We start from the raw sequence: 26,462 nt of genomic DNA on the forward strand, positions 1-26,462 counted from the left end.
CACCCCTAATGAGCGGAGCACGTGGGCCTGGGAGAATGGCGCCGACACCTACCCCAGGAAGCCACCGTCCAAAGTGGGGCCGGGGACCGCCGCCGTGCCCCGCAAAGCCCTCCACCAAGGCCACCATACCCGCCTCCCGGGAGGGAGAACTTCAAACGAGCAGGCGCATCTGCAAGGGTGGTGCCGGTGGGCGGAGTCAAGAGCCGGAAGTGCCCTGGCGCGCGGGCCCTCCTCTGAAACTCGCCCGCCGGAACTGCCTAGAGGCCACGCCCGCGGGCGGAACTCGGGGTTGCTGGGCAACCGGCACCGGCGTCGCGGTCTGGCTCTGTGCTGCCTGGACCCAGCCGAGCGTAGCTCCCACCTCCTGCCCTGGCAACCTCCCGTCCCGCCCGCTTCCCTTCTTGCCGCCTCTCCTTGGGTCGCGGAGCCCTTGCCCTTGGCACCACGTGCGCCTCTCCCGCTCCCACGACACCCTAGCGCCCACCTGCTTCAAAGCCAAGCTCCACCGAAAGCGAAGCAGCCTGACCACGGACGGGGCCTCCGCGTTGACCCGCCGCACCTCTCCAGCCATGGGCACCTACACCTACACCTACACCAGCCGGCCCCGGGCCCTGCCCTGCCAGCGCCGCCGTTACCGGGACAACCTGATGGAGCCGTGAGTGAGCAAACCAGCCCCCGTGTGATCTCCACCTGCCCCCGATCCCGGGATCCTGACCCCTTCGCCCGGGCAAGACCTGCCTTGGGGGGCCTCCCTTAGTTAACTGTTAGTGCTAATGAGTTGCTGGTATGATTGATAACATGTACATGGAACTGGCTTATTTCACAAAACTTGAGCCAACTAATGTTTATTGTTGGCCTACTGTGCCAAGCACCTTACTAGGGGCATTCACATGTTTTCTCACTTAGTCCACAGCGCTGTGAAGTTGGTTTTATGACTCCTTTATGCAAATGAGGAAACTGAGGTACAAAGGTATCACACACAATAGCACGTCCAGAATGGGAGCCAAGCGCAGCTCTTTCCACACTAGAAATGGGTTATCCTTGGTCAGGAATCGGGTTATCCTTCCATGCTGGACCCTGAATTGTATTTTTACATTAATGAGTATTTGCAAATATTCAAATATACTTATTTAGAAAGGACCGTAAACGTTATGGTTCTCTTGAAGTTCTTTCCATAAGCCTCCAACTTTGGAATCAGCAGAACTTCCCAAGAATGCAGGCTCCGTGGAACACGAGCCTTTGTGCCTTTTGTCCACCTAGGAGTGTGCCTGACACGTAGTAAGCACTGGACACAAATTGTTGAATTAATTTTTGAACATCAGCAATGTAACTCTTGATGCTTATTTCAGGCACTGAGCCTAAATTCATAATTATCTTATTCTGACAAAAACTTTTTTATAAGATATGTCTATCACTTTAAGAAAACCAAAATAGAAAATTTAAATTTGAAGAAGAATTATATATGTTATAAAAGGATTAATTTACAAAAGGACTCCTTTCAAAAACATTTTCTAGTGCCTTTAAGTGGTTGCTTACAAATCTTACTATTAAATCAGACCAACAGATGAAGTAAGAATCAGTGGTGGTTCGTTAGGAGTGATTTTTTTTTTTTGATAGAGTTAGTTGATTGGTGTATTGAAGTAATAGGTTGATTCAAGCCATTAGAAGGAATGTATGTGTACGTATTTGATTTTTCAGTTTAAAATTATCCTTATTGGTGGTTTTCAGTTTACAGAAGTACTATCTGCTTGTTGAAGCAGATGAAAGATACAAAATAAGGATGAATAAAGGCAAAGTTAATCATCTCCCACCTACCTCTACTCCCACTTCCCTGTTGTAACCAACTTTGACAATCTTACGTTATTCTTCTATTATTCTATACCTCCTTGCGTGGACACACATATATATAGAACGTTTATTTCCAAAATAGAATCATACTGCACATATTAATCTGCAATTGGCTTTTTCCTCTTATTTTGCAAACTCTAATTCCTTTTTTTCCCCTAATTTCTTTATGTATGCATACACATACATATTTAATTTTATATAAATGGACTCATATCATTCATGCTTGGGGGCATTCTTAACGGAGCCTTATTCCCCACCCCCTTCCCTTGCAAACGTGCTCTCCTGCCCCCCAAAGTAACCATGTTAACAACCTTGCATGAATGCTTCTGTACTATTCTGCAAGCTCACATGTTTATGTACAGATGTATGAATATATACATTCACATACACCCATGCAAGGGCTGTGTCTGCTTCATGAGAATGGTAACATATTATGCACAGTTCTCAGTATCTTCCTTTTCTCACTTAATTCTTTGTGGAAATTCCTCCAATAATTTTTAATAGCAGCATGATATCCCTTGGTATGGATGTACCATAAGTTATGAAAATTTTCTGCTATTGATAGATACTCAGTTCGCTTCAAATTTTTACCACAAAGAAGGAGGTTTTAATAAACAACCTTATGTACTGGCTTTTTTATTTCCATGAGGCAGATTCCTAGGGTGGGATTGTTAGGTCATGTGTACTTTTAATACGAACAGATGGAACAATATACCTTTCCTCCAGGAATGTTTAAACATATCCTTTTCACCCCATCCTCACCAGCAATAGATGTTGTGGATTTTTTTTTCTTTTTGGCTTTTGATAGTAGAAAAACAAAACAAAAATTTTTCATCATTATTATTTTAATTAACACTAGGAGGCTTTAATCATGTAAATGGATTTTTCCATTCTGAAAGATCACTGGCTAAAATGTATAGAACAGATTGAGGGAGCAATGTTGTTCCAGACAGTTAAGAGACTAAGAGACTTTTGCAATAGTCCGGGTAAAAGATAGTGGTGGCCATGAGCAATGGATGGATACGAGAAAGATTTAAAGGATAGCATCAATAGGACTTGTTGGCTGTAGGGATTGGGGAAGAGGGAAGAGTCATAGATGACTTCCAGGCTTCTAGATAAAGCCACTTGGGTGGCTTAGTGGTTAGTGTTACCATTTAATGAAACAGGGAACACTAAAGAAGTAACAAGTTGGAGTGGGAGAATGACAGTTCAATTTTGAGGTTGTCATTGAGACATCTTAGTGAGACGTCATTGGGCAAATCAATTTGATATACATGCCTGGAGCTCAGAGGAGTTCTGAGCTAAGCATAAAATTGGGAGTTTTAATATATGGATCATAAGCGAAGCCTTGAGATTGGATGAAGTCAACTAAGGACAAGAGAAGGCTGAGCCCTGAGGAAATGCTCCAAGACAGGAGGAACTGACAAACACAGGCTGAGAACCAGCAGAGAAGCCGCGGAAAAACAATCAGAAGAACGTGGTGGGATCACAGAGGCCTAGAGTGCTCCAGTGAAGGAGTGGCCAGCTGAGCTGAACACTGCCCAGAGGTCAAGTAAGATGAGCAGTGCAGCAGGTCTGGGTTTTAAGTAATATGAAGTCAGGTTATCCAATAGTGGTTTCAGTATATGATAAATAAGCAATTTACCCCTCTGAAAATCATTTCTGATAGAGTACTGTTATTGGTATAGGTCGATGTTTGGTTTCATAGCCATAAATAGGATATCATTTAAAGAACTTTGCAGGGAAATATCAACTGTGTATTTTTCACTATTGGTCATTCACAATATTGATCAGTTTCACAATATTGATCATTCTGATTCCCCAAATTAAAATTTTATTAACATTTGAAACAGTATCACTTAAAAATATCTTTGAGGTTAAAGAACAATGAGAAATTTGACTTATTTTATTTTTTAGGCCTGATTCTATGAATGTAACTTTTCAATCCTTGAATCGAAGTTTTGTCAGTGCTTTAGGGCAGGCCCCTTTTCAAATGGGCCATTTTCACATTTGTTAAGTAATCTAACAGATTCGCACCCAAATCCAACTCTGCCACTTACTCGCTAGGTGACCTTAGGCAGATTCCTTTCTGAGTCTACTTTCTCTTCTCTCAAATGGGAATCATAGTTCCCAACTTAAAGCCTATTGTGAGCAGTAAATAAAATACTATTTGCGAAGGACCTGGCATATAATACGCCTTCAATAAATGGTAGCCATTTGTCTCCTTATTTTATGGACTGTGCTAAAACAAAAATCTGTTGTCTTAAAATATTTTCATCTTAGTCTAAATCCTGTTAAAAATGAGTTGACTTCATAGATACCAATACTCTATTACAGTAGTTAGAATTTGCTGTCTTACAGAACTGAAGAACCTGTGAGTTACGGAAACATAATGTATGACAGAAGGGTGATCCGAGGCAACACTTACGCCCTACAGACAGGGCCGCTGGTATGTATGATTTGAACGGTCTAACACAGAGCTTTTACACTACCTGTGGTGCAGGACTAGTTTGTTTGTTTGTTTCTTTTAATTTCTAATCTGTTGCAGACTAAAACATTTATAAAGTAAAATAAAGATAGATTACTAGAAAAATGAAATAAAAAAAAAAAAGACATGCAAAATACAAGGCTGATGGTGCTTGCCAGTGGCTAGGAGGATAGGGGAATAGGGAGTTATTATTTAATGGGTACAGAGTTTCAGTTTTGCAAGATGAAAAGAGTTCTGGAGATGGATGATGGTGATGGTTGCACAGCACTGTGAATGTACTTCGTGCCACTGAACTGTACATTTAAAAATGGTAAGGATGGTAAATTTTATGTGTATTTTACCACAGTTAAAAATAATAATTAAAAAATACAGGCCCCAGTTTTTCATTAGATTAACAGAACTCTGGAAAACTGCTCTAAAAGTTTCTGAACTTTTACTCTCAATTTCTATAATTAAATTGTTACAGACCAGTTCAAAGAGTTCGTAGACAGCATTAGTCTGAGGACCACACTTTGAGTAGCACTGGTCTAATATATTTAGGTTTTTTAAAATTATCTCATACTCTAATACTATTATCATTATTTAATCAAAAATTCTGAATTATGCTTATTTTCTTTAATTCATTCAACAAATATTTATTGAGTTTTAGGTCCTGTTCTGGGTACCTAGGATACAGAGGTGAGTAAGACGTGGCATGGTATTAAGAGTGATGACTTCTTGGCTCAGCAATGAAATACAGTTATGTTAATCTGTAAACACTGTGTGACAGATAAGTGCCTAACACCACACAGTGATATATGGAATATTAGACATTCTGAAGCAGTGTACATCAAAACCACCTAGAAAGATCATTAAAAATATACATGCTTCAGCCATACCCTGCATCTACTGCATTAGAACCTCCAAGGGTTGGACACAGGAATACACATTATTAATAAACTTCTCTAGGCAATTCTGGTATAGCCAGTTCAGGAACCAGCGTTTGGAAACAACGGCTCACATATGTGATATAGATGTGTTTCAGCACTTCCTTGTGGCAGTAGCAGTGAACACTGGCATACTTAGAACAAAAGTAGAAAGAAGAATCATTGGTTTTTTTAGTTCTATTTTTTTTTTTGAAATTAATATTGTAATGATTTGATACACTTTTTTTTAGTTCTTTAGCCAATTATTCAAGACCTTACCTTAGAAGTCTTCACTGAGACTCCCAGTTCCAGACAAGCAGGAATTTGCCAATTCCTTCCTATTCCTCCTCTGTCAACTAAAAAACTCTGGACATAGCACAACAAACAAACATAGGAAGACTCTGAAAGATGGAAAGAAGAAAGTGCACTGGCTAGGGACCTTAGGACTTGAATGACATGGCAGTGAGTTCCCTGGGTTTTCTTTTGCCTCCCACATATCCCATTCAGAGTACTGCAGAAGCCTGCATCCCGGAACCACCAACAGGCACACCCTAAGAAAAGCCTGCTCCCTCTATCCAAAAGACTAGGAAAAGGGCAGCCTAGCAGAACAGAAACGCTTTTACAATACTACTCCTCTTCCAGCCAAACATCAACGGAAAAACTGCCGTGCCCCTCCGCATGGCATCAGCGAGGCTGAGGTGGGGAGCTGCATTTCCATCCCCATATGGCAGCAACAGTGCAGTACAAACTGGTGCTCTGATTCAGCCACTGAGGTGGTGTCAACAAGGGTGGAGCAGGAAGCCAAACTTCCACCCTCACCCAGGGGCAGTGAGGTGGTAAGAGATGGCACAAGTTAGTACCCTACTTTTGCTGGGGTGGTGTCAGCAGAGCCAGGAGGGAGCTGAAGTTTCACCCCTATCTGGGCGCAATGAAGAGGAACAAGGTGGTATGAGGAGTGTTAGTCAGAGCCCTACTCCCCAGTACCCCAACACTGGTGTCAGGGGATCATAGCAAGGAGCTGAACTACCACCCCACCGGGCACCAATGAGGTAATGTAAGGTGGGGTCACTTTCACTGGGGTGGTGTCTGTGAGGCCCAGCAGGATGCTGAACTTCTCTCTCCACCTGCATCTGCACGCTAAAACAAAAGGGGTGACTTCCTGCTAATAAGATTAGATAAGATCCAGAGTCTCATGACATAATACCCAAAATGTCCAGGATGCAATAAGAAAATCATTCATCATACCAAGAACCAGGACAGTCACAACTTGAATGAGAAAAATCAGTCAAGAGATGACAACACCAAGATGATTCATATGTAGGAATTACCTGACAAGGATTTTAAAGCAGCAATCATAAAAATTTTCAATCAAAAGTGAATAATTATGAACATTCTTGGAACAAATGAAAAAACAGAAAATTTTACTAAAGAAATAGAAGATATAAAAATAAATGGAAAATATAGAACTAAAAAATATAATAACCAAAATAAAAAATTCACAGGACAGACTCATTGGAGATGACACAGGAAACAATCAGTGAATTCAAAGACAAATCAATGGAAATTACCCAGTCTGAATAACAGATAGAAGACAGACCCAAAAAAAAGACTCAGAGAGCTGAGGAACAATAAAAAAATACCTAACATTCATGTTATCCAAGTCCCAGAAGGACAGGAGAAAAAGTGTAGGACTGAAAAAACATTCAAAGAAATAGTGCCTGAAAATTCCACAAATTTGGCAAAAGCATAAACCTACAGATCTGAGAAACTGATCAAATCCCAAGCAGGATAAACCCAAAGAAATTCACACCAAGACACATCAAAATCAAACTTCTGAAAACTAAAAACAAAAAATCTGGAAAGCAGCTATAGCGATATGACACATTACCAGAAGGGGAATAATTATTTGATTAAAAGTGGATTTCTCATCTAACACCATGGAGTCCAGAAAAAAAGTGGCACAATATTTCTCAAGTCCTGAAAAAAAAAAAGGACTATCAAGCCCTGATTTTAATTCAGTGAAAATATTCTTCAGGAATAAAGAGGAAATCAAGTCATTCTCAGATGAAGGAAAACTAAGAAGACTTTTCAACAGCAGGCTTACCCTTAAAGAATAATTAAAGGAAGTTCTCTAAACAGAAAGGAGATGATAACAGAAGGAGGCTTGGGACTTCGGGAAGGAAGATAAAACAATGGAATGAGTGAAAACGGGTAAATATAATAAACTGTCTTTCCCATGGTTTTTAAAAATTATGTTTGATGGTTGAAGCAAAATTATAACATCATCTGATATAGTGCTTAATGTATGGAGATGAAGTATTTAAGATGATTATATTTTGATTATATTTTAAAAGTTGGGAGAATAAGAGGATCTAAATGGAAGTAAGATTTCTACACTTCACTTGAAGTAGTAAAGTGTTGGTACTAAATGTTAGCTGTGATCATAGTATATTATAATACCTGGAGCAACTATTTTTTAAAACTACACAGAGATGTAGTCCAAAATGTTATAGATAAATCAAAAGAGAATTCTAAAAAAATGTTCAAGTAACTCACAGGAAGGCAGGAAAAAGAAAATAGAAAAATGAAAAACAGAACAGGAAACAAAAAGTAAAATAGCAGCCAAAGCCCTAATACAGCAATAATTGCTTTAAATGTAAATGGTCTAACTAAACCAATAAAAGGCAGAGTTTGGCAGAGTAGATAAAAAACATGACCCAACTATATATTGTCTACGAGAAACTCATTTCAATTATAATGATGTGGGTGGGTTGAGAATAAAAGGATAGAAAAGTATATACCATGCAAACTTTAATTTTTAAAGAGTAATTGTGGCTGTATTTCATATCAGATAAAGTAGATTTCAAAGAAAGTAAGATTACCCGGGACAAAGAGGGACATTACATAATGGTAAAAGTATCATAATATGCCAAGAAGACATAGCAAGCTTAAATGTGAGTGCATCAACCAACAGAGCTTCAAAATACGTGAAGCAAAAATTGATAAAACTGAAAGGAGAAATAGACAAATCCACAATTTTAGTTGGGGACTTCAGCATCCTTCTCTGAGACAGAAAGTCAGCAAGGATGTAGAAGATCTAGACAACACCATCAACCAATAGGTTATGATTGACATTTATAGAACAGTCCTTCTGACAACAACAGAATGCATATTGTTTTGAAGCATCTGTGGAATATTCACTAAGATAGACCATATCCTGGGCCATAAAACAACCTCAATATATTTAAAATATTTGAAATCATGCAGAGTGTGGTTCTCTGACTGCAATGGAATCAAGCTAAAAATCAATAATAAAAGATAACAGGAAAAATCTTCAAGCACTGGAAAAGTAAGCAGCACACTTCCAAATAATCCATAGAGGAAATATTAAAGAAAATTTTGAAAGAATACTTAGAATTTAATGAAAATACAACATATCAAAATTTGTGATATGCAGCCAAAGCAGTGCTAAGGGAAAAAAGGAAAGACCTCAAATCAAAAATCTAAGCTTCTACCTCAATAAACTGGAAAAAGATGAGCAAAACAAACCCAAAGCAAGCAAAAGGAAGAAAATAGTAAAGATTAAAGCAGAAATCAATTAAATTGAAAACAAAAACAATAGAGAAAATCAATGAAACCAGAAGTTGGTTCTTTGAAAAGATCAATAAAATTAATAAACCTCTAGGAAGAGAAAAAGAAGACACAAATAACAAATATCTGGAATGACTATCAGGGGATATAACTACAGATCCTAATCCATTAAAAGATTAAAACAATAATAATGGAATGCAAACAAATCTACACACATAAATTCAACAATATATATGAAATGGACTAATTTTTTAAACTACAAACTACCAAAATTCATCTAACATGAAATAGATATTCTGAATAGTCCTATAACTATTAAAGAAATTAAATTTCTAATTTAAAAGCTTCCAAAAAAGAAATCTCCAGGCCCAGATGGTTTCACTGAAGAATTCTACCAAACATTTAAAGAAGAATTAGGATCAATTCTACACAATCTCTTCCAGAAAATAAAAGAGGAGGGAACATTTCTCAACTTATTTTAGAAGGCCAGCATTATTACCCTGATACCAAAATCAGACAAAGAAAGTAAAGCAAAACTATAAGACCAATAGCTATCATGAATGTAAATGCAAAAATCCTCAACAAAATAGTAGCAAATAGAATCAAGCAATATATAAAAAGAGTTATACACCACGACCAAGCAGGATTTATTCCAGGCATGCAAATGTGTTCCAACATTTGTAAATCAATGTAATCTACCATATCAACAGGATAAAAAAGATAAATCCTCTGATCATATTCATTGATGCAGAAAAAGTATTTTATGGAATTCAACACTCATTCATGATAAACACAGCAAATTAAGAATTGAAGGGACTTTCCTCAACTTGATGAAGAACTTCCACAAAATACCTATAGCTAGTATCATATTTAATGGTGAAAGAATGAATGCTTTCCCCCTAAAGCTGGGAATAAGTCGAGGATGTTCACTCTCACCACTTTTATTCAACATAGTACTGGAAGTCCCAGCCAGTGCTAGATCTAGACCAGAAAGGAAGAATTAGAACTGTCCCGAATTGCAGATGACAAAATTGTCTAGATAGAAAATCCCAATGACTCTACCAAAAACTACTAGAACTAGTGAGTTGAGCAACATCGCAGGATACAAAATCAACACACTAAATTCAGTCATATTTCTGTATACTAGAAAGGAATGTAGAGAACAAAATTTAAAACACAATACCATTTACAATCATTCCCAAAAAACCGGAATACCTAGGTATAAATTTAACAAAACATGTACAGGATCTATAAGATAAAAATTACAAAATTCTGATGAAAGAAATCAAAGATTCTGCACGGCGAAGGTAACCATCAACAAAATGAAAAGGCAACCTACTAAATGGGAGAAAATATTTGCAAATCATATATCTGATAACGGGCTAATATCCAAAATATGTAAAGAACTCGTACAACTCAATAGCGGAAAACAAACAATTCAATTAAAAAATGGGCAAAAGATCGGAATAGACATTTTTCCAAAGAAGACACACAGATGGCCAACAGGTACACGAAAAGATGCTCTACATCATTAATCATCAGGGAAATGCAAATCAAAACCACAGTGAGATATCACCTGTTAGAATGGCTATCATCAAAAAAACAAGAAGTAACAAGTGTTGGCAAGGATATGGAGAAAAGGGAACCCTTGTGCACTGTTGGTGGGAATGTAAATTGGTGCAGCCACTATGGAAAACAGTATGGAGTTTCCTCAAAAAATTAAAAATAGAACTACCATATGATCTAGCAATTCCTCTTCTGGGAATTTATCCAAAGAAAATGAAAACACTAATTTAAAAAGATGTATACACTCCCACGTTCATTGCAGCATTATTTACAATAGGCAAAATATGGAAACAATCTATGTGTCCATCAGGGGATGAATGGATAAAGAAATTGCTATATAGATATGATGGAATATTATTCAGCCATAAAAAAAAGAAATCTTGCCATTTGTGACATGGAGGGATCCTGAGGGCATTATGCTAAGTGAAATAAGTCAGATTAAGACAAATACCATATGATCTCTCTTCTCTATGGCATCAAAATATATATATATTTAAAAAACAAGCTCATAGATACAGAGAACAAATTGGTAGTTGCCAGAGGTGAGAGTAGGGAGTGGGAGAAATGAGTGAACTGTTTTTGTTTTTGTTTTTTTAAAAATAAATTGATTTTTTTTAATTATATGATGCCTGTTAAAAAAAAAAAAAAGAAAGAAAGAAATCAAAGACCATATAAAGAAATGGAGAGACATACTATGTGCATGGATTGGAAGACTAACCGTAGTGAAGATGTTAATTCTCCCCAGGTTGACCTAGAAGTATAACACAATCCCTATCAAAATTCCAGCAAGATCTATGTAGATATAGACAAGCTTATTCTAAAATTTACATAGAAAAGCAAAGGAATAAAACAGCTAACACCATTTTGAAAAAGAAGAATAAAATGAGAGGAATTGCTGTACCCAACATTAAAAGACTTACTATGTGTGATAGTAGTAGTTGTATCAAGACGAGGTGGTATTGGTGGAGGAATAGATACATGGACCAATGGAACAGAATAGAGAACTCAGAAATAAACCAACACAAATACACCCAAATAATTTTGACAAAGGGACAAAAGCAGATCAATGAAGGAAAGATAGCCTTTCCAACAAAATGGTGCTGGAGCAATTGGACATCCATAAACAAAAAAATTAAATGAACCATGACCTAAACCTTACACTGTATACGAAAATTAGTTCAAATGGATCATGGATTTAAATATGAAATGTAAAACTATAAACTTTTAGGAGAAAACCTTCAGAATCTAGGGCTAAGCAGAGAGTTGATCCAGAGAAGAAAACGTGATAAAGTGGACTTCATCAAAATTTAAAGCTTTTGTGGTATGAAAAACCCTTATAAGAGGACAAAAAGACAAACTACAAACTGGAAGAAAATATTTGCAAACCACGTATCCAACAAAGGTCATGTATTTGGAATATGTAAAGAACTCTTAAAAGTAAAAAAAAAAAAAAAACCAAAATGGTCAAAAGACATGAGCAGATATTTCACCAAAGAAAAGATAGGGATGACAAATAAGCACATTTAAAAAAATCAACATTATTAGCCATAGGGAAATACGTATTAAAACCACAATGATGTAACCTGTTAGAAAAGCTAAAATTTTTAAATAGTGATAATAACAAATGCTTGTGAGGACGCAGAGCAACTGGAAATCTCTTGTTTTTCTGATGGGAATGTAAAATGGTACATGCACTCTGGAAAATTGTTCAGTAGCTACTTCAAAAAACTAACAAGCATTTACCATTTGACTCTACAATTGCACCCTTAGACATTTATCCCAGAGAAATGAGAACCTATATTCACATATAAACCTGTACACGAATGAACATTCATAGCAGCTTTATTCATAATAGCCCAAAGCTGAAAACACATCCTGTGTGTCTCTCAATAGGTAAATGGTTAAACAAACCTGGTACATCCATACATTTAGGTACTACTCAGTAACGAAAAGGAATGAACTATTGATACGTGTAACAGCCTGGATGGATCTCAAGGGTATTATGCTTAGCGGAAAAACCCAATCTCAAAAGGTTACATACTGTATGATTCCTTGTGTGTAACAGTCTCGAAAAGACAAAACTAGAAATGGAGAACAGATTAGTGGTTGCCAGGGCACAGGGATGAATGTGGGACTTGGGAGAATTATAAAGGGATACCCAAGGAAGCTCCTTTGTGTGTTGAAGACAGGTCTCTATCTTGATTGTAGTGGTGGTTACACAAATCTATATATGGGATAAAATCGCATAGAACTATATACACAGACACAAACAGAAATCAATGCATGTAAAAATTGTGAAAACTGAGTAAGATCTGTTACAGATCACTGTCATATTCTACCTGTGTTAATTTCTTGATTTTGATAGTGTGCCACAATTATATATAATGTCACCATTGGAGGAAGCTGCCTGAAGGGTACACAGGACTCTGTCTACTATTTTTGCAACCTCTTGTTAATTATTTCAAAATAAAACTTTTTTAAAAATAGATTTTAACCAGACCCTGAAACAGTTAAGTTGGGCAATGCATTTCTAAAATGAACCTGTTACATTTATGTTACTCCAAATCTTTCAAGAGCTGAAGAAAATTCTTCACTAAATGATCCCAAAATGATTTCAGTAATTGTATTAGAAAAATGGAATTATAGGTGATTGTTTCTCTTTCTTTCTTTCTTTTTTTTGTTTTTTTTTTTTGTAATGTTATTTTATTTTATAATAAAAGGAAATAACTATGTAGGGGAAGAGCTATTCTGTGTCAGGTATTGTGTTAGGCTCATTACATTATTATCTGATTTGTTCCTTACAACCAAAACCTTAGATAGATGTTGTTAGTATTCCCATTGTACAGATGAGAAAAATGAATATGTGAAAACTTAAGTAATTAGTCCAAGATTTACTAATCCTAGTAATTAATAAATTGAAGAGTTGGAATTGGAGCTTCAGAGCCAACGCTCTTCTTTCCACTATATAATACAAATATGGGGAAAGTTTATGATAGATAATGTTGTTAGAAAAATATATAGATGTATATGTATGAATGAATAAAATCATTCATAAATGTATGAAATCATCACAACTTAAAAAAACTAGACATTTAAATGACAATAGCCATTGTATTAGGGATATGGGATTATAGGTAATTTTCTTTTTAAAAATCTTCAGTGTTATTACATTGTCATTTCAATTAAAATGTTTTTAGAATTCTAATTTTAAATATTAAAATTTTTTTCATACAAAATGCTTTTATGTTTCCCCTTTCTTTTCATATTTACCTTGAGATAAGACAAGTTAGCTATAGATATAGAGAATGACTACAAAGTGAGATACAGATACCAAATCAGGGACCTCCAAATATTGCAGAACTACTGTGAATAATTATATTTTTAATCCCTTAGCTGTCGTTTTGTGCACTTGGACAGGCTTCGTTTTCACTGAGGATGTTTTCTTTGTGAGCTAATATATATTTTTTTTAATATAATTTTATTTATTTTTTCCCCCAAAGCCCCAGTAGATAGTTGTATGTCATAGCTGCACTTCCTTCTAGTTGCTGTATGTGGGACGCGGCCTCAGCATGGTCGGAGAACCAGTGCGTCCGTGCGCGCCCGGGATCCGAACCCAGGCTGCCAGCAGCGGAGCGCGCGCACTTAACCACTAAGCCACGGGCCGGCCCATGAGCTAATATATTTTTTAAGGAAATTCTGTCCAAATAAAATTCAGACTTTAAAAAATCCTAGTGCTTTTCAATTTCTTAACTACACATTAAAATTTATTGTAACTGAATGGTTATATCTGTATACTGGTTACTAGGCACTAGAGGAATTCATGGTAAAAATACTTGGATGAGGAAGAACAATTTATTGGATAGGATTCTGTACCCATTTATTCCAGTTAGTCATACTTTGAAGTTACTTTTATGCTTTGTCAGACACCTTTATAATTATCTGACAAAGTTCAAATGAAATTTTCATCATCAAGTCACTGCTAATCAGGAAGCCTTATATGACATGCTTTTATACTCTCCAGGAATTACTTTTGGAATGGCAGTTATATCTGCTTTGAGAAATATTTTCTAAATTTTAGAAGCCTTTTCTGTCACCCTTAGCCTGGGCAGCCTGATCCTCTAGAGATTCAGAGACAGCAGCAGGCTAGGAGGAGGGCTCTTGCCAGAAAACGAGCCCAAGAACAGCTCCGACCACGAACGCCCGAGCCCGTGGAAGGCAGAAAGCACGTGGATGTGCAGACAGGTACGTGACCATGCCATGGCATCGTGGCTCCTTGGTTTGCTCAGTTTTCTAAGTCAGTTCATTTTTATTTGGCCTTTGTATTATTTATGTATCTGTTATGCTATCCAGGTCTTCCCCAGTCATGTGGTAGGAGAAGTCAATTCATTAAACAAATTCATAGACTGTATATTATTATTGTATTGGGCATGCCTGGAAGTGTGAGATGGGGTTTTAAAAAAACAGAATTTTATGACCATTAATTCTTGCTAAGCCCTTTTCACATATTCTATTCTCAAACTGAGATTATTTCTCCCTTTTTCCTTTCACAGCCCAACATGAATCATGTTGGACTTACAGGACAGGAGAACAATGTAGTTCTATTTGGGCGTTTTGTCTTTTAAGAGGAGTGAACCCATTCAGATCTCCTCTCTCACCACGGCCTCTTCTGTTCTCTCCTTTTGTTCTCCTCTCACTCTGCGTATTCGCCATGGCCACATGGGCTCTCCTGAGGCCAGTGCCAGGCTTTTCCTACCTGTCCTCAGCTATAGAGGCTCACCTGGACCTGTGGGGTCTAGCTGTGTTGTTGACAGGATCTTGCTAATCAGATAGTACTTGGTGTTTTCCTTGGACCAATGTCACTACTCAAGATTCACCGTACACCCTGCCAACATGGTGAGTGGAGTCATGAGAGTTATTTCTGGGTAGTAAGGGTGAGAGGAAGAGAACCATTCCATGCCTTTTTCCCCTACCTTGAGGCCAAGTCTAGAAGGAGTATATGTCTGTGATTAGCCAATATAGTTATAATTCTGTGAGAGCTAAATTTTAGTATTTGTTTATACCATCAGAATATTACATGATACAATAGCAGCCACCTTTTGTTGAGTATTTCCTATATCTCAGAGACTATACCAAGTCCTTTACCTGTGTATCTCCTTTATTATTACAAAGACTCCAGTGACATAATTATGATCCCTTTTACAGATAAAGAAACTGAGGCCCAAAGAGGGTATAACTTGGCTAGGTTCTGTGTTCAACTTCTGACTCCAGTTCTCATGTTCTTTGCATGATACCACACTGCCCTTGCTTCATATAAATTGTTCCTAAGATGAAATTTGTTTTCATATATCCGTTTATAATCTGTGGGTTAGAGGGAACATCAAATGACATAGTGACATGGTGCATAATTTTTTTTAATATCCAGGAATTTTCAAATCTTTATAAGTTTACTATCTTAGGACTCAATTATACAGATGGATTATTAACTTTCCATCCCCTATTATACTTTGAGTCTTATATACATCTGTGGTTTCATGTTCTTCTTTAGTTCCATTTTCAGATACAACGCTCAGTGCTTTCTCGACATTCAATAAACGCTCTAGCCTGGCTGACTCTGTGTTCTTCCAAATACATAAAAACACTTAGTTCAGAATGTGAGTTGAACTCACATTTGAGCACATTCACTCTAAGACTTATTTTCTGATCCATTTAATTCTATTTTGAAGGAGTTGAAGTTTCAAATACACATATATGCTTGAAATAGACCAGAATTTCAAACTCAGTGTATATGATATTCTCTTAGAATTATACCTTGAAGAAATTGCTGACCGCATCATAGAAGTCGATATGGAATGCCAAACAGATGCGTTTTTGGACAGACCACCAACACCACTCTTTATTCCTGCCAAAACTGGCAAAGATGTGGCCACCCAAATACTAGAAGGAGAGGTATGGTACATCGTTTGGACTTCCCTCTATCTTCTTTATAAATAGGTAAAGTTAGGTTTAGTTAAAATATGCATACAATATGCGTACAATAATATGTGTACAAACCACAATCAGAAAGATTCCACTTACTGGATTTCTTTCCAGATTTGTCTATAATAGTAGTTTTATCCTGATGTACCCAGAAATGTTTTTTTTGTTTGCTTGTTTTGTTTTGTGTTTTTTGTGAGGAAGATTAGCTCTGAGCTAACATCCGATGCCAATCTTCCTCTGTTTTGCTGAAGAAGATTGGCCCTGGGCTAACATCTGTGCCCATCTTCCTCTACTTTATATGGGATGCTGCCACAGCATGGCTTGACAAGCAGTGCGTTGGTGCGCACTCGGGATCCGAACCTGCGAACCCTGGGCCGCCGCAGTGGAGCACGCGCACTTAACTGCTGTGCCACCGGGCCGGCCCCCCAAAAATGTTTTTAAATACCATGTTCTGATTTCTCCTCTTCGCTGATCAGAAATGAGGATCATTAGAAATGTTTTTAGAATATTTACATGTTTGATTTTTGTGTGTTTGCATACTTGCTTAATATATGAATATACGGTAGATTTGTATCAAATAAGAGAAAATAATATCTCTGGTATAAAAGATTCCACTATTAGGGGCTGGCCTGGTGGCGTAGCACTTAAGTTCACACGTTCTGCTTCAGTAGCCCAGGGTTTGCCAGTTCAGATCCTGAGTGTGGACCTACTCACCGCTCATCAAGCCATGCTGAGGCGGCATGCCACACACAAGAACTAGAAGGACCTACAACTAGGATATACAACTATATGCTGGGGCTTTGGGGAGAAAAAAGAAAAAGAGGAAGATTGGCAACAAATGTTAGCTCAGGGCCAATCTTCCTCAAAAAGAAAAAAAGATTCCACTATTAGTTGCTTATAGATTACATAACTTTTATGAAGATAATCTCTCTCTTTAAAAAAATCCTAAAATAATTAAATTTTTCTATCAATGTAGAATGCATAAGTAGTCCCGTTTATGAAATTGAAGAGGAGAAGGCAATTCTTATGTGCATAATGACTTAAATGAGATTTAAGACTTGAAGGAACTTGAAAGAACCGTCACTAAACTTGGGAAATAGGTCTTCATAAGCTACATAGAATATATTTGTCTCTAAATCCTGGAGATGAATCACCAAAATATCCATTATTCTTGTTCCATAGTTCTTTATCAAAAATAACCAGTAAAAATCAAGCAGAAAAGGCAGAGAATAAGAAAGATAAGGATGTTTACCTTGGGTTTCAGAATTTGATCTTAAAGTTGTTGAATATCAGCGTTCATTTTTATGATGCTTAGGTCTTTGTATAACTTTGACTTAACCCATTTTTGCCTGTAAACAAAATGCCATTCTGTGTGCCTTGCGGGGCTGTTTTGAGGATTGGAAACGTACATCAAGCACCCACACAGTGACAGAGGTCGATGAATAGTGTCTCGTTATTGCTGTCCTTCTGCATATTGTTCCACTGAGCATTTGGTTCGTGATTAAAATTTTAAATTTGCTTTGTTGTGTGTGTTTAAGCTCTTTGACTTTGATCTGGAAGTTACACCAATGTTGGAAGTCTTGGTGGGAAAGACCATCGAGCAGGCTCTTCTGGAAGTGATGGAAGAGGAAGAGCTGGCTAACCTGCGAGCCGGTCAGCGTGCGTACGAGGAGTTACGCAACGCTGAACTGGCTGAGGTTCAAAGACTTGAAGAGCAAGAGAGACGACACCGAGAGGAAAAGGTATAGAATTCTGTTTTTCTTTCTGAGACAGTCTTTTGGCTATTTAACATATTATGTTCAAAATTACATGTGGTATGTCCTAGGAGCTAAAGATCTTTGGAAATATGTTAGAAAAGACCTGTAGTATTTATTGTTCGGGTCTCTCCTGTTCTCTAGATCACAGATCTTTCATGGACTGAATTACACTTTTTTACATTCCAACATACATAAATGTACCTAAACAGAGTTCCCAAAAGTTCTTAAATGGAATAAATTACATATGTCCCAACTGAAAGCCACTCTTAACTATCAAGAGGCTTAGAGAGAAAAACACATTGATTTGCCGTAAGTCAGTGGCAGAAAAGGTGGAAAGAAAACGTGGAGTATATTGAGGATGGATGGGGGATAAGAAGCAGAGGGTATGCATAGGATTCTGGGTCTTTCTCAGTGACCAGGTCCTTCTCTGCATCCTTAGGGGTCTAGCAAAACTACTTGGGTCCTTACAGAATATTTTTTAGATTATAGGTCTTTAGAACCTTTAATAAGCAAAGTTTTAGAATCCAGTCTTTAAAATATGCCAGTAACCTCCAGTTAGGAAACACTAGGCTCAGTACTCTTGAGGATCTTTCTGCATCTGGCAGTAACTGTCACCCTATGTTGTACATTGAATGAATAAATTATAATGGAATGCCTGAATACCTAAAAGAGTTAAAATAATTTCCCAAAGAGTCCAACTTACTACACAGAATAGCTTAGTTGGTGGGATATTCTACTCAATACCTAATCAAATGGACTTTCAGTTTTCCTCCAAAATGAAGAATTAGTTGTGTAAAGAGCATAGGGCTTATGGTAAAGACTGTGCAAATGCAAGACTGTTTATTTACAAATATAAAACAAACACGAAATTAGCTTTGTTGAAATAATCAGTGAAATCTTTATCAAAGAATACTTATTTATTTATTGACTATTAGGAAATACATTATGAAAAAGATGAAGAATACAAATCCTCTAGATTTATATGTGCTTAAAACTTTGAGATGCCAGCCCGGTGGCGTAGCAGTTAAGTGTGCGTGCTCCACTTCAGTGGCCCAGGGTTCTCAGGTTCGGATCCCGGGCATGCGCCAATGCACTGCTTGTCAGGCCATGCTGTGGCAGTGTCCCATATAAAGTAGAGGAAGATGGGCACGGATGTTAGCCCAGGGCCAATCTTCCTCAGCAAAAAAAGAGAGGGGCATTGGCATCGTATGTTAGCTCAGGGCTTATCTTCCTCACAAAAAAAAAAAAAACTTTGAAAACAGACTTAAACAGAAAATATATTAATGCTCCCGCTTCTACATGGGAGTAGAGAACACACTTCGTTAGCTTTATTGATATCATATGGTCCAGAAGAAGCCACAACAAGAAGAGAGAGGTTTTATCGTTTTCAAAACTTTATGAATTCAAAGAATCATTATAAGTGAGATAATTCATTGGCTCAAGTTCTTTATTTGGAGATATCTAAGCACTATAATTTTCATATTAGCAATACTTTATGATAATACTAATTAAAAATACATGTACCTATTATTATCCTTTGATATCATCGACATAGTCAAGCATGCATATCTTGAAATTATTTTACTTGAAATATTTTACTTTCAGGAGATGAATTTTACCTTAAGCTCCACCTCTTTTCTCAGTTCAGTACCTACTAACTGTTGAAATTCATTAAAGTCTTGATGAAAAATATGAACCTTTAATAGACACCTTGCAGTCCATCTTTGGATACAAATATAAGTCCCAATTCTTCCATTCACTGGATTCAGTCTGTGAGGAGGACATAATAGGTAAATAACCATCGATGGTGGTGTCTCTGTCTGGGCAGGAACGTCGGAAGAAACAGCAGTGGGAAGTGGTCCACAAGCATAATGAGACCGCAGAGAAAATCGCCGCCTGGGCGTTTGCGCAGCGATACCTGGCCGACCTTCTCCCTTCTGTGTTTGACAGTCTCAGGGATGGCGGCTACTTTTACGATCCCATTGAAAGAGGTCTGTGAAGGGTTTTGTTAGCTTAACTCTGTTACAATAAGCGTCCTCTTAATGCTTCACGTTTATCTCATGCCCATTTTTATTTTGAACTAGAATCTTTCTCTGAAGCAAATAAAAAAGTCAATTATAGTTGTTTTAAGTAAGTACTGTTACTCATAAGAGGTGTATTACAAAGATCTTGATTTTAGGATGTTACTTTGTCTTTATTAAGAAGTAGTAGAAAGAATATGGACTTGATGGACTTGATGTCAGAAACTTGAGGTTGGATCCCAGCTTCATCATTAACTTGCTTTATGACGTCCAGTTTCCTTACAAGTGAGATGGCGATTGCTTAGGAGTTAAATGTCATAATATATATGAAACTTTTGTAAGCTATAAAGCACTTGTGCTTGTATGTATAAATAGTTGTTATCAACTTTTTCTCCGCTGACTTCCTATTTCAATCAAAAACCCTTTGGAGGGCCGCTATTGAGGTCATTTATTCATTTAATTAGGTGTTTATACTCTGCCAGGCGCCGTATTAGGTGTTGGAGATAAAAAAGAAGGGACCTGATCTCTGCCTTCATAGAACCTGTACCTGTAGCTCTCTGTTAGCATCCCCTCAGAGCCACCTGTCCTTCTCTAGTCTGGCCAATGAAGGGTAAGAGTTGCCGTGTTCTCACTGCGACCCTCCTTCCTAGGGTTCAAAAGCACTGAAATCCACAGAGCTTTGTATACAGGTCCTATTTCAAATGGCTGATAATATTTTGGGGCAGATGTTAGTAATGTTAATTTTCATTGTTTACATATTCAATTCAATACATAGAGGTCAGACTACAGACAGATATTAGTAGTTTACATTTATATTGTACTTTCCAATGGATATAGTGTTTTTCCTACATGATACCGTTTGACCCTCCTACCAACCTCGTGTGGTAGATTGGGCAGATTAATTCCCATTCTTCAGAAGTAGAAACTGAAGCTCAGAGACGTTAAATGCCTTGCTCCCCAGCACTCAGGCAGGGAAGCATTTAGGCCTCGGACTCCAGGTCCAGTGTTCTTTCCATGCTGCCTTGCTGCCTTCCTGGGGTCTAGCTAGGCCTCTTGGTGTCAGTCACAGAGACCGCAACCTTTTTTCTCTCATGAATTGCTGAACAAGTCAGTTATAGATCATTTAAAAGCTTGCAAAGGAGATTGATGCCTCAGATTAAAATTATTTATGGCAATGAATATAATATTCTATCACATTCTCTATTGTCACCCCATTGAAAAATAACAATTAGATGCCTGCCTCCCAAAAAAAGCCGTTTTAAAACATTAAAATGTATTTTGTAATGGACCATATTTTTTAAATGCTTACACAGATTTCCATTTCAGTTTGAACAAATTTATCACTAATGGAAACACCTAGTTTCTGACCCATTTCTAGATGGCCTTCTCAGATGTCCTCTGACCTTTATCCTCTGAGTCTTGATCAGCTTCTGTTAGGCCCCAGGTGTCAGGTGGGGGCATTGCTCAATGCCAGATTTGCATTGCATTTGAATTGGAGTTCTGCTCCCAGATCCACACCCCCCCTTGATCCATCTCAGACTACACCTATAAAGTCAGTTCTGAAGGCTTTGACTCCAAGGAAGTCCTCATGGTTTTGAAAATACTGTTTCTACTGCAGTAGAAAGGAAATGAACCAGAACATATATAGAAAATATGGCAAAAGTAATGCTGTATGAGTCTGTTTAACATTTTGTATTAAGAAAACAGTGTTGATGAATCTGTAACATTAGGGGAAAAGCACAGATTCTTCCTATGTGTAATGATTCATAAAAATCACTGAAGGGGGGACTGGCCCAGTGGTGTAGTGGTTAAGTTCAGTGTACTCTGCTTCTGCGGCCTGGGTTTGCGGGTTCAGATCCTGGGCGCGGACCTGCACCACTCCTCAGCCATCCTGTGGCTGCGACCCGCATACAAAATAGAGGAAGATTGGCACAAGTGTTAGCTCAGGGCTAATCTTCCTCAAGCAAAAAAAGAGGAAAATTGACAACGGATGTTAGCTCAGGGGGAAGCTTCCTCAGCAAAGAAAATAAACAAATCACTTAATGAAGTTAACTTTTTTTTTTATGACAGATATTGAGATAGGATTCCTTCCATGGCTCATGAATGAAGTTGATAAAACCATGGAATACAGCATGGTGGGAAGAACAGTTCTTGACAGTAAGTTCTTTTATTGTATTTAAAAGTCATCTCTGAAATTTTTCAGTAAAAAGAATAAATAGAAGAAAGCCGTTAATTTTACAGTTTTAGTTCTTAAATTTTCAGTATGTCAATTATATTAACAAAGGTGCAAATTTTTACCCTCAATATTATTTCTATATTCTTCTATAATTTGACCAAAATTAACATCTTTTGTCATTACTTTATGAATGTAACATCTTTTGTCATTACTTTATGAATGATATTGTGTTAAAGCAAGCATTGAATATAATTCATATTCCATACATTACGTGGCACAGAAGTTAAGTGTACTAACTCCATATAAAAAGTTGTGATACAGAGAAGGGATGAGGCCTGATGAATGTTTTATACTCATCTGTAAATGAGCATTATAACTACTGAAACATGAAAAATCACAGTGATTTCTGTGCACGTAATTTTTCAGTGTTGATCCGTGAGGTGGTTGAGAGGAGACTGATGATGTATGAGCGTAAGGAGGACGAGCACCCGTCTCGGGAACCTGAGGATGGGCTCGGTGGTCCTGGAGCAATGAGGGATCTGCTGGTGGGTCCTGAATTCCAGGAGCAAAACGCATCACAGTCACAGAGGCCACCTCCAGACAGAGACTTCCTGCAGAGAACACCATATGATGGAAGGTATTTGGAGAAAGTGTCATCCCAAGAGAGGAACCTTATGGAAGAAGGAGACGATGAGCAGACAGAAATGAGGAAATTCTTAGGGAAGGAAGAACTGTGACAATAGAGGGAAGCTTTGGAGCCATGAAACCAATCAACAGGCCATCAGCATCACAAGCAATCAGGTAATGATGTGTGAGTCCCCTCAGCTTATGTATTTAGTCAACATGTCTTTTTGTATAGTGATCCAGGCAAATCATATATGTTGAAATAATAAAACTAATTAAAAAATGAAACAAATACTTAATTCATTTATTTAATAGTAATATCCAGAAGCTATATCGTAACTCTCATGAGAATTATGCTTAATTACGAGCTTCCCATTATCACTATATATAACTAACAAATATATTTTCCTTAATCTTTGTAATTTTGTGAGTTAATTCTTTTTTTGGTAAGTATGATATTTAATATCAGATATCAGTGCTGTCAGCCATTGAGCTTTTCTTCTCCGTAGGAAAACCATTTAACCTACTCTGCTCAAGAATACCTAAATGTTGTGTTACTTGAAGCTATAGTGCTCCCTTCTTGCAAGGACCAAGAAGTATACCCTTATTTGTATAAAATTAAACAGATAGTTACTCCTTCCATCTTCCATATTCAAGTAAGGCTCAACGGATTCTATGAATTAGTTATATGCGCTTATCTATTTTTTCACATTCCTGCTATTAAAAAATGTCAGGCAATGCCAATGAAGCTCAAGTCTCTACTTGCCCTTATGCAGTTCCACTCCCCTTCTCAAAGATAACCACTGTTATCAGTTAGGTGTGTCCCTTTCAGGCCTTTTTCAAGCTATTTATATACGTATATATTTGAACACCTAGAAATGTATGGGTTGATTTTCTTTCTGTAAATATAAATGTATTGTTTGCATTTTTCACCTAACAGTATATCTTGGACCTTTCAACTTTAGTTCATATAAATCTCTTATCTTTTTAAATAGGGTAAGATATTACATAGTATGACTATGTTATAGTATGGGGAATTCACATTTGACTTTTTAATCTGAACTTGTTTGGAGAATTTACCAGAACTAGTGAAAATCACAGATATTTTGTCTCTAAAATCATGTTAATCTTAAGGAATCACTGAAATGTGAGGCTTTAGGTAGATATAGCCTATTTTTCTCAGAATATTTATAGATATATGAGCTATAGTGATTTGAAATAACTTGCGGTTATTAATACTTTTACCTTAATTTCTTTTTTCTTTTTTTTTTTTTAATGAGGAAGATCAGCCCTGAGCTAACATCCATTGCCAATCCTCCTCTTTTTGCTGAGGAAGCTTGGCCCTGGGCTAACATCTGTGCCCATCTTCCTCTACTGTATATGTGGGATGCCGCCACAGCGTGGCTTGATAAGCGGTGCGTAGGTCCGCGCCTGGGATCCGAACCTGCAAATCCTGGGCCACCAAAGTGGAGTGCACGAAGTTAACCGCTATGCAGTCGGACCGGCCCCCTTAATTTCTTTTTAAGTACCAAAAATGTATCCACATTTGAAAAATGGAGAAAGAACATCTCTCTCCATTTGTGTAAAGAACTGTACTGTATGTCTATATAGCCTTATATGGTTCTCAAACCATTTTCCCATATATTTTATCACTATATCATTTTAACCTCATAGCAACCCTTCTGAAGTATGCATGGGAATATTTTTATTTTCATTTTCAATTAATCTTTAGTTCGATCAGCCAGCAAACACTGAGTGCCTGCTGTGCGTTGGGTATCATGCAGGAGGCTGCAGACACAGCCTAGCAGTGGAGCTAAATGAAGCAGAAGTGGAAATGAGGAAACCACAGCTCAGATTTTAAGTGATTTGCCATAGGTGACAAGCCTAGTAAGTAATGGGACAAAAGCTAGAACCCAAATCTTCTTACTTCTGATCTACTCTACTTTGTTGTAAACAACGTTGAGCTCTTGTGAGGTACAAAGAATAACTTTAAATAAATTATTGCATTACCAGTATTTTAAAGATTAGAATCACACCTGTTATCCATTGCTAGGTTAGTTCCATCTTAGTTAAACTTACTTAGTTAAAGTCTTTATGATCATCCTAAAATTTATAAGTTATTAATTTTGGTAAGAAGACCAAAAACTTTTTGAATTGTGGTTCCTGTAGATCATTATTGTTGATTGTAAAATGCCTAGAATTTTAAGAATGCTCTCAAAATGAATTTGAGGTTGATTATCTTCAATTCTAATCCTCCTTTACAATAATTCAATCCATTAAACACTTTGCAGTTGCTTGGCTAAACACCCGGACCTATGTTCTATAATTCCATAAATTAATTCAATTTATTAAAATATATGGAAATCTGTAGACCCCACACTGAAATTGGTTAAGCTTTACTCCCATCCTATTCCATCCTAGAGAGAAACAAAGATAATTGAGAGTTGGGCATTGTTCCTGTGAGAAAACTTAAAGAAACAGGTTATGCATTAACTTGAAAAAAATATATTGAATGGAAACTTTAAATTTTCTTAAAGTTTATGAAGAATTTCTTTAAGCACATAAAGGATTTTATGGTACATCATAAGACAATATGCTTAGGTTCATATGTCTAGAAGATTTTTTACAACTGTCAGCAACTTTGCAAATGGGTTGGATGCATAAAAATCTTCAAATTTGCCTTGGTTTTGCCCACTTTTGCTAATACTCTTCTTAGGAGTTCTATTCCTTTCTATTATTTCAACTAACAGTAAGCTAACAGAAGCTAAATAGTAATAAAATGGATAGTATGTAATAGATTTATAGATTGTCATCTCTGACATGAATTCCCGTATCACCAAAATAGATCAGAGAGGTAGAAGTAGTTTTCTCCAGTGTAGGCATCATGGTGTTGAAGCCGTCCTGGCTTCTGTTGGGCTGAGGGATATTGGCCTGGGAAGTCACTCGGAGCCGCACAGGCTGGTGATTGAAAGCACAGACACGAGAGCCAGACTGCCTGGGCTCGAGTCCTCATCTGCAAGGGTATAGTCTGCACCACACATAAGGTAGGAAAAAGAGCTGGTTTATCACTCTATGTGTTTTCTTTTAAAAACATGTGAGGGCCGGCCCCATGGCTTAGCGGTTAAGTGCGCGCGCTCCGCTGCTGGCGGCCCGGGTTCGGATCCCGGGCGCGCACCGATGCACTGCTTCTCCGGCCATGATGAGGCTGCATCCCACATACAGCAACTAGAAGGATGTGCAACTATGACATACAACTATCTACTGGGGCTTTGGGGGAAAAAAATAAATAAATAAAAAATTTAAAAAAATAAAAAACAAAACAAAACAAAAAATGTGAGAGGGTGGAGGACCTGCTAAAGGAAAAAGTATTTGGAGATTATAATTCCTTTAAAAGTCATAATAGGGATGGGAGAAGTGGCATTTTGCATTCCTATCCAAATGTTATGGTCCCCTAGCCATCAAAATGTACCCATTTCTTCTATTATATAAAAGTTTCATTTTCTTATCATG

The 26,462-nt window shown here is 37.4% G+C and overlaps 1 protein-coding gene across 1 annotated transcript; it reads left to right on the plus strand.

Annotated features, from left to right (window-relative positions):
- On the plus strand, positions 1 to 23,282 carry RSPH3 (radial spoke head 3). Its single transcript, XM_058534061.1, has 8 exons — positions 1 to 655; positions 4,210 to 4,297; positions 14,499 to 14,640; positions 16,199 to 16,344; positions 17,913 to 18,116; positions 19,960 to 20,122; positions 22,223 to 22,309; positions 22,755 to 23,282. The coding sequence occupies exons 1-8, from the start codon at positions 9 to 11 to the stop codon at positions 23,063 to 23,065; spliced, it is 1,788 nt and encodes a 595-aa protein (XP_058390044.1). The 5' UTR covers positions 1 to 8; the 3' UTR covers positions 23,066 to 23,282.
- Positions 23,283 to 26,462: the final 3,180 nt, after the last annotated feature.

The sequence above is a fragment of the Diceros bicornis genome, chromosome 39 (genome assembly GCF_020826845.1).
Source record: "Diceros bicornis minor isolate mBicDic1 chromosome 39, mDicBic1.mat.cur, whole genome shotgun sequence".
NCBI lineage: Eukaryota > Metazoa > Chordata > Mammalia > Perissodactyla > Rhinocerotidae > Diceros > Diceros bicornis.

Bases quoted from the DNA above. Each gene is read 5' to 3' on its own strand.
- RSPH3 (XM_058534061.1), top strand. From the start codon at position 9: ATGAGCGGAGCACGTGGGCCTGGGAGAATGGCGCCGACACCTACCCCA. The intron at 16,345-17,912 runs GTATGGTACATC...TGTGTGTTTAAG, and splicing joins CCCAAATACTAGAAGGAGAG to CTCTTTGACTTTGATCTGGA. The intron at 22,310-22,754 runs GTAAGTTCTTTT...GTAATTTTTCAG, and splicing joins GGGAAGAACAGTTCTTGACA to TGTTGATCCGTGAGGTGGTT.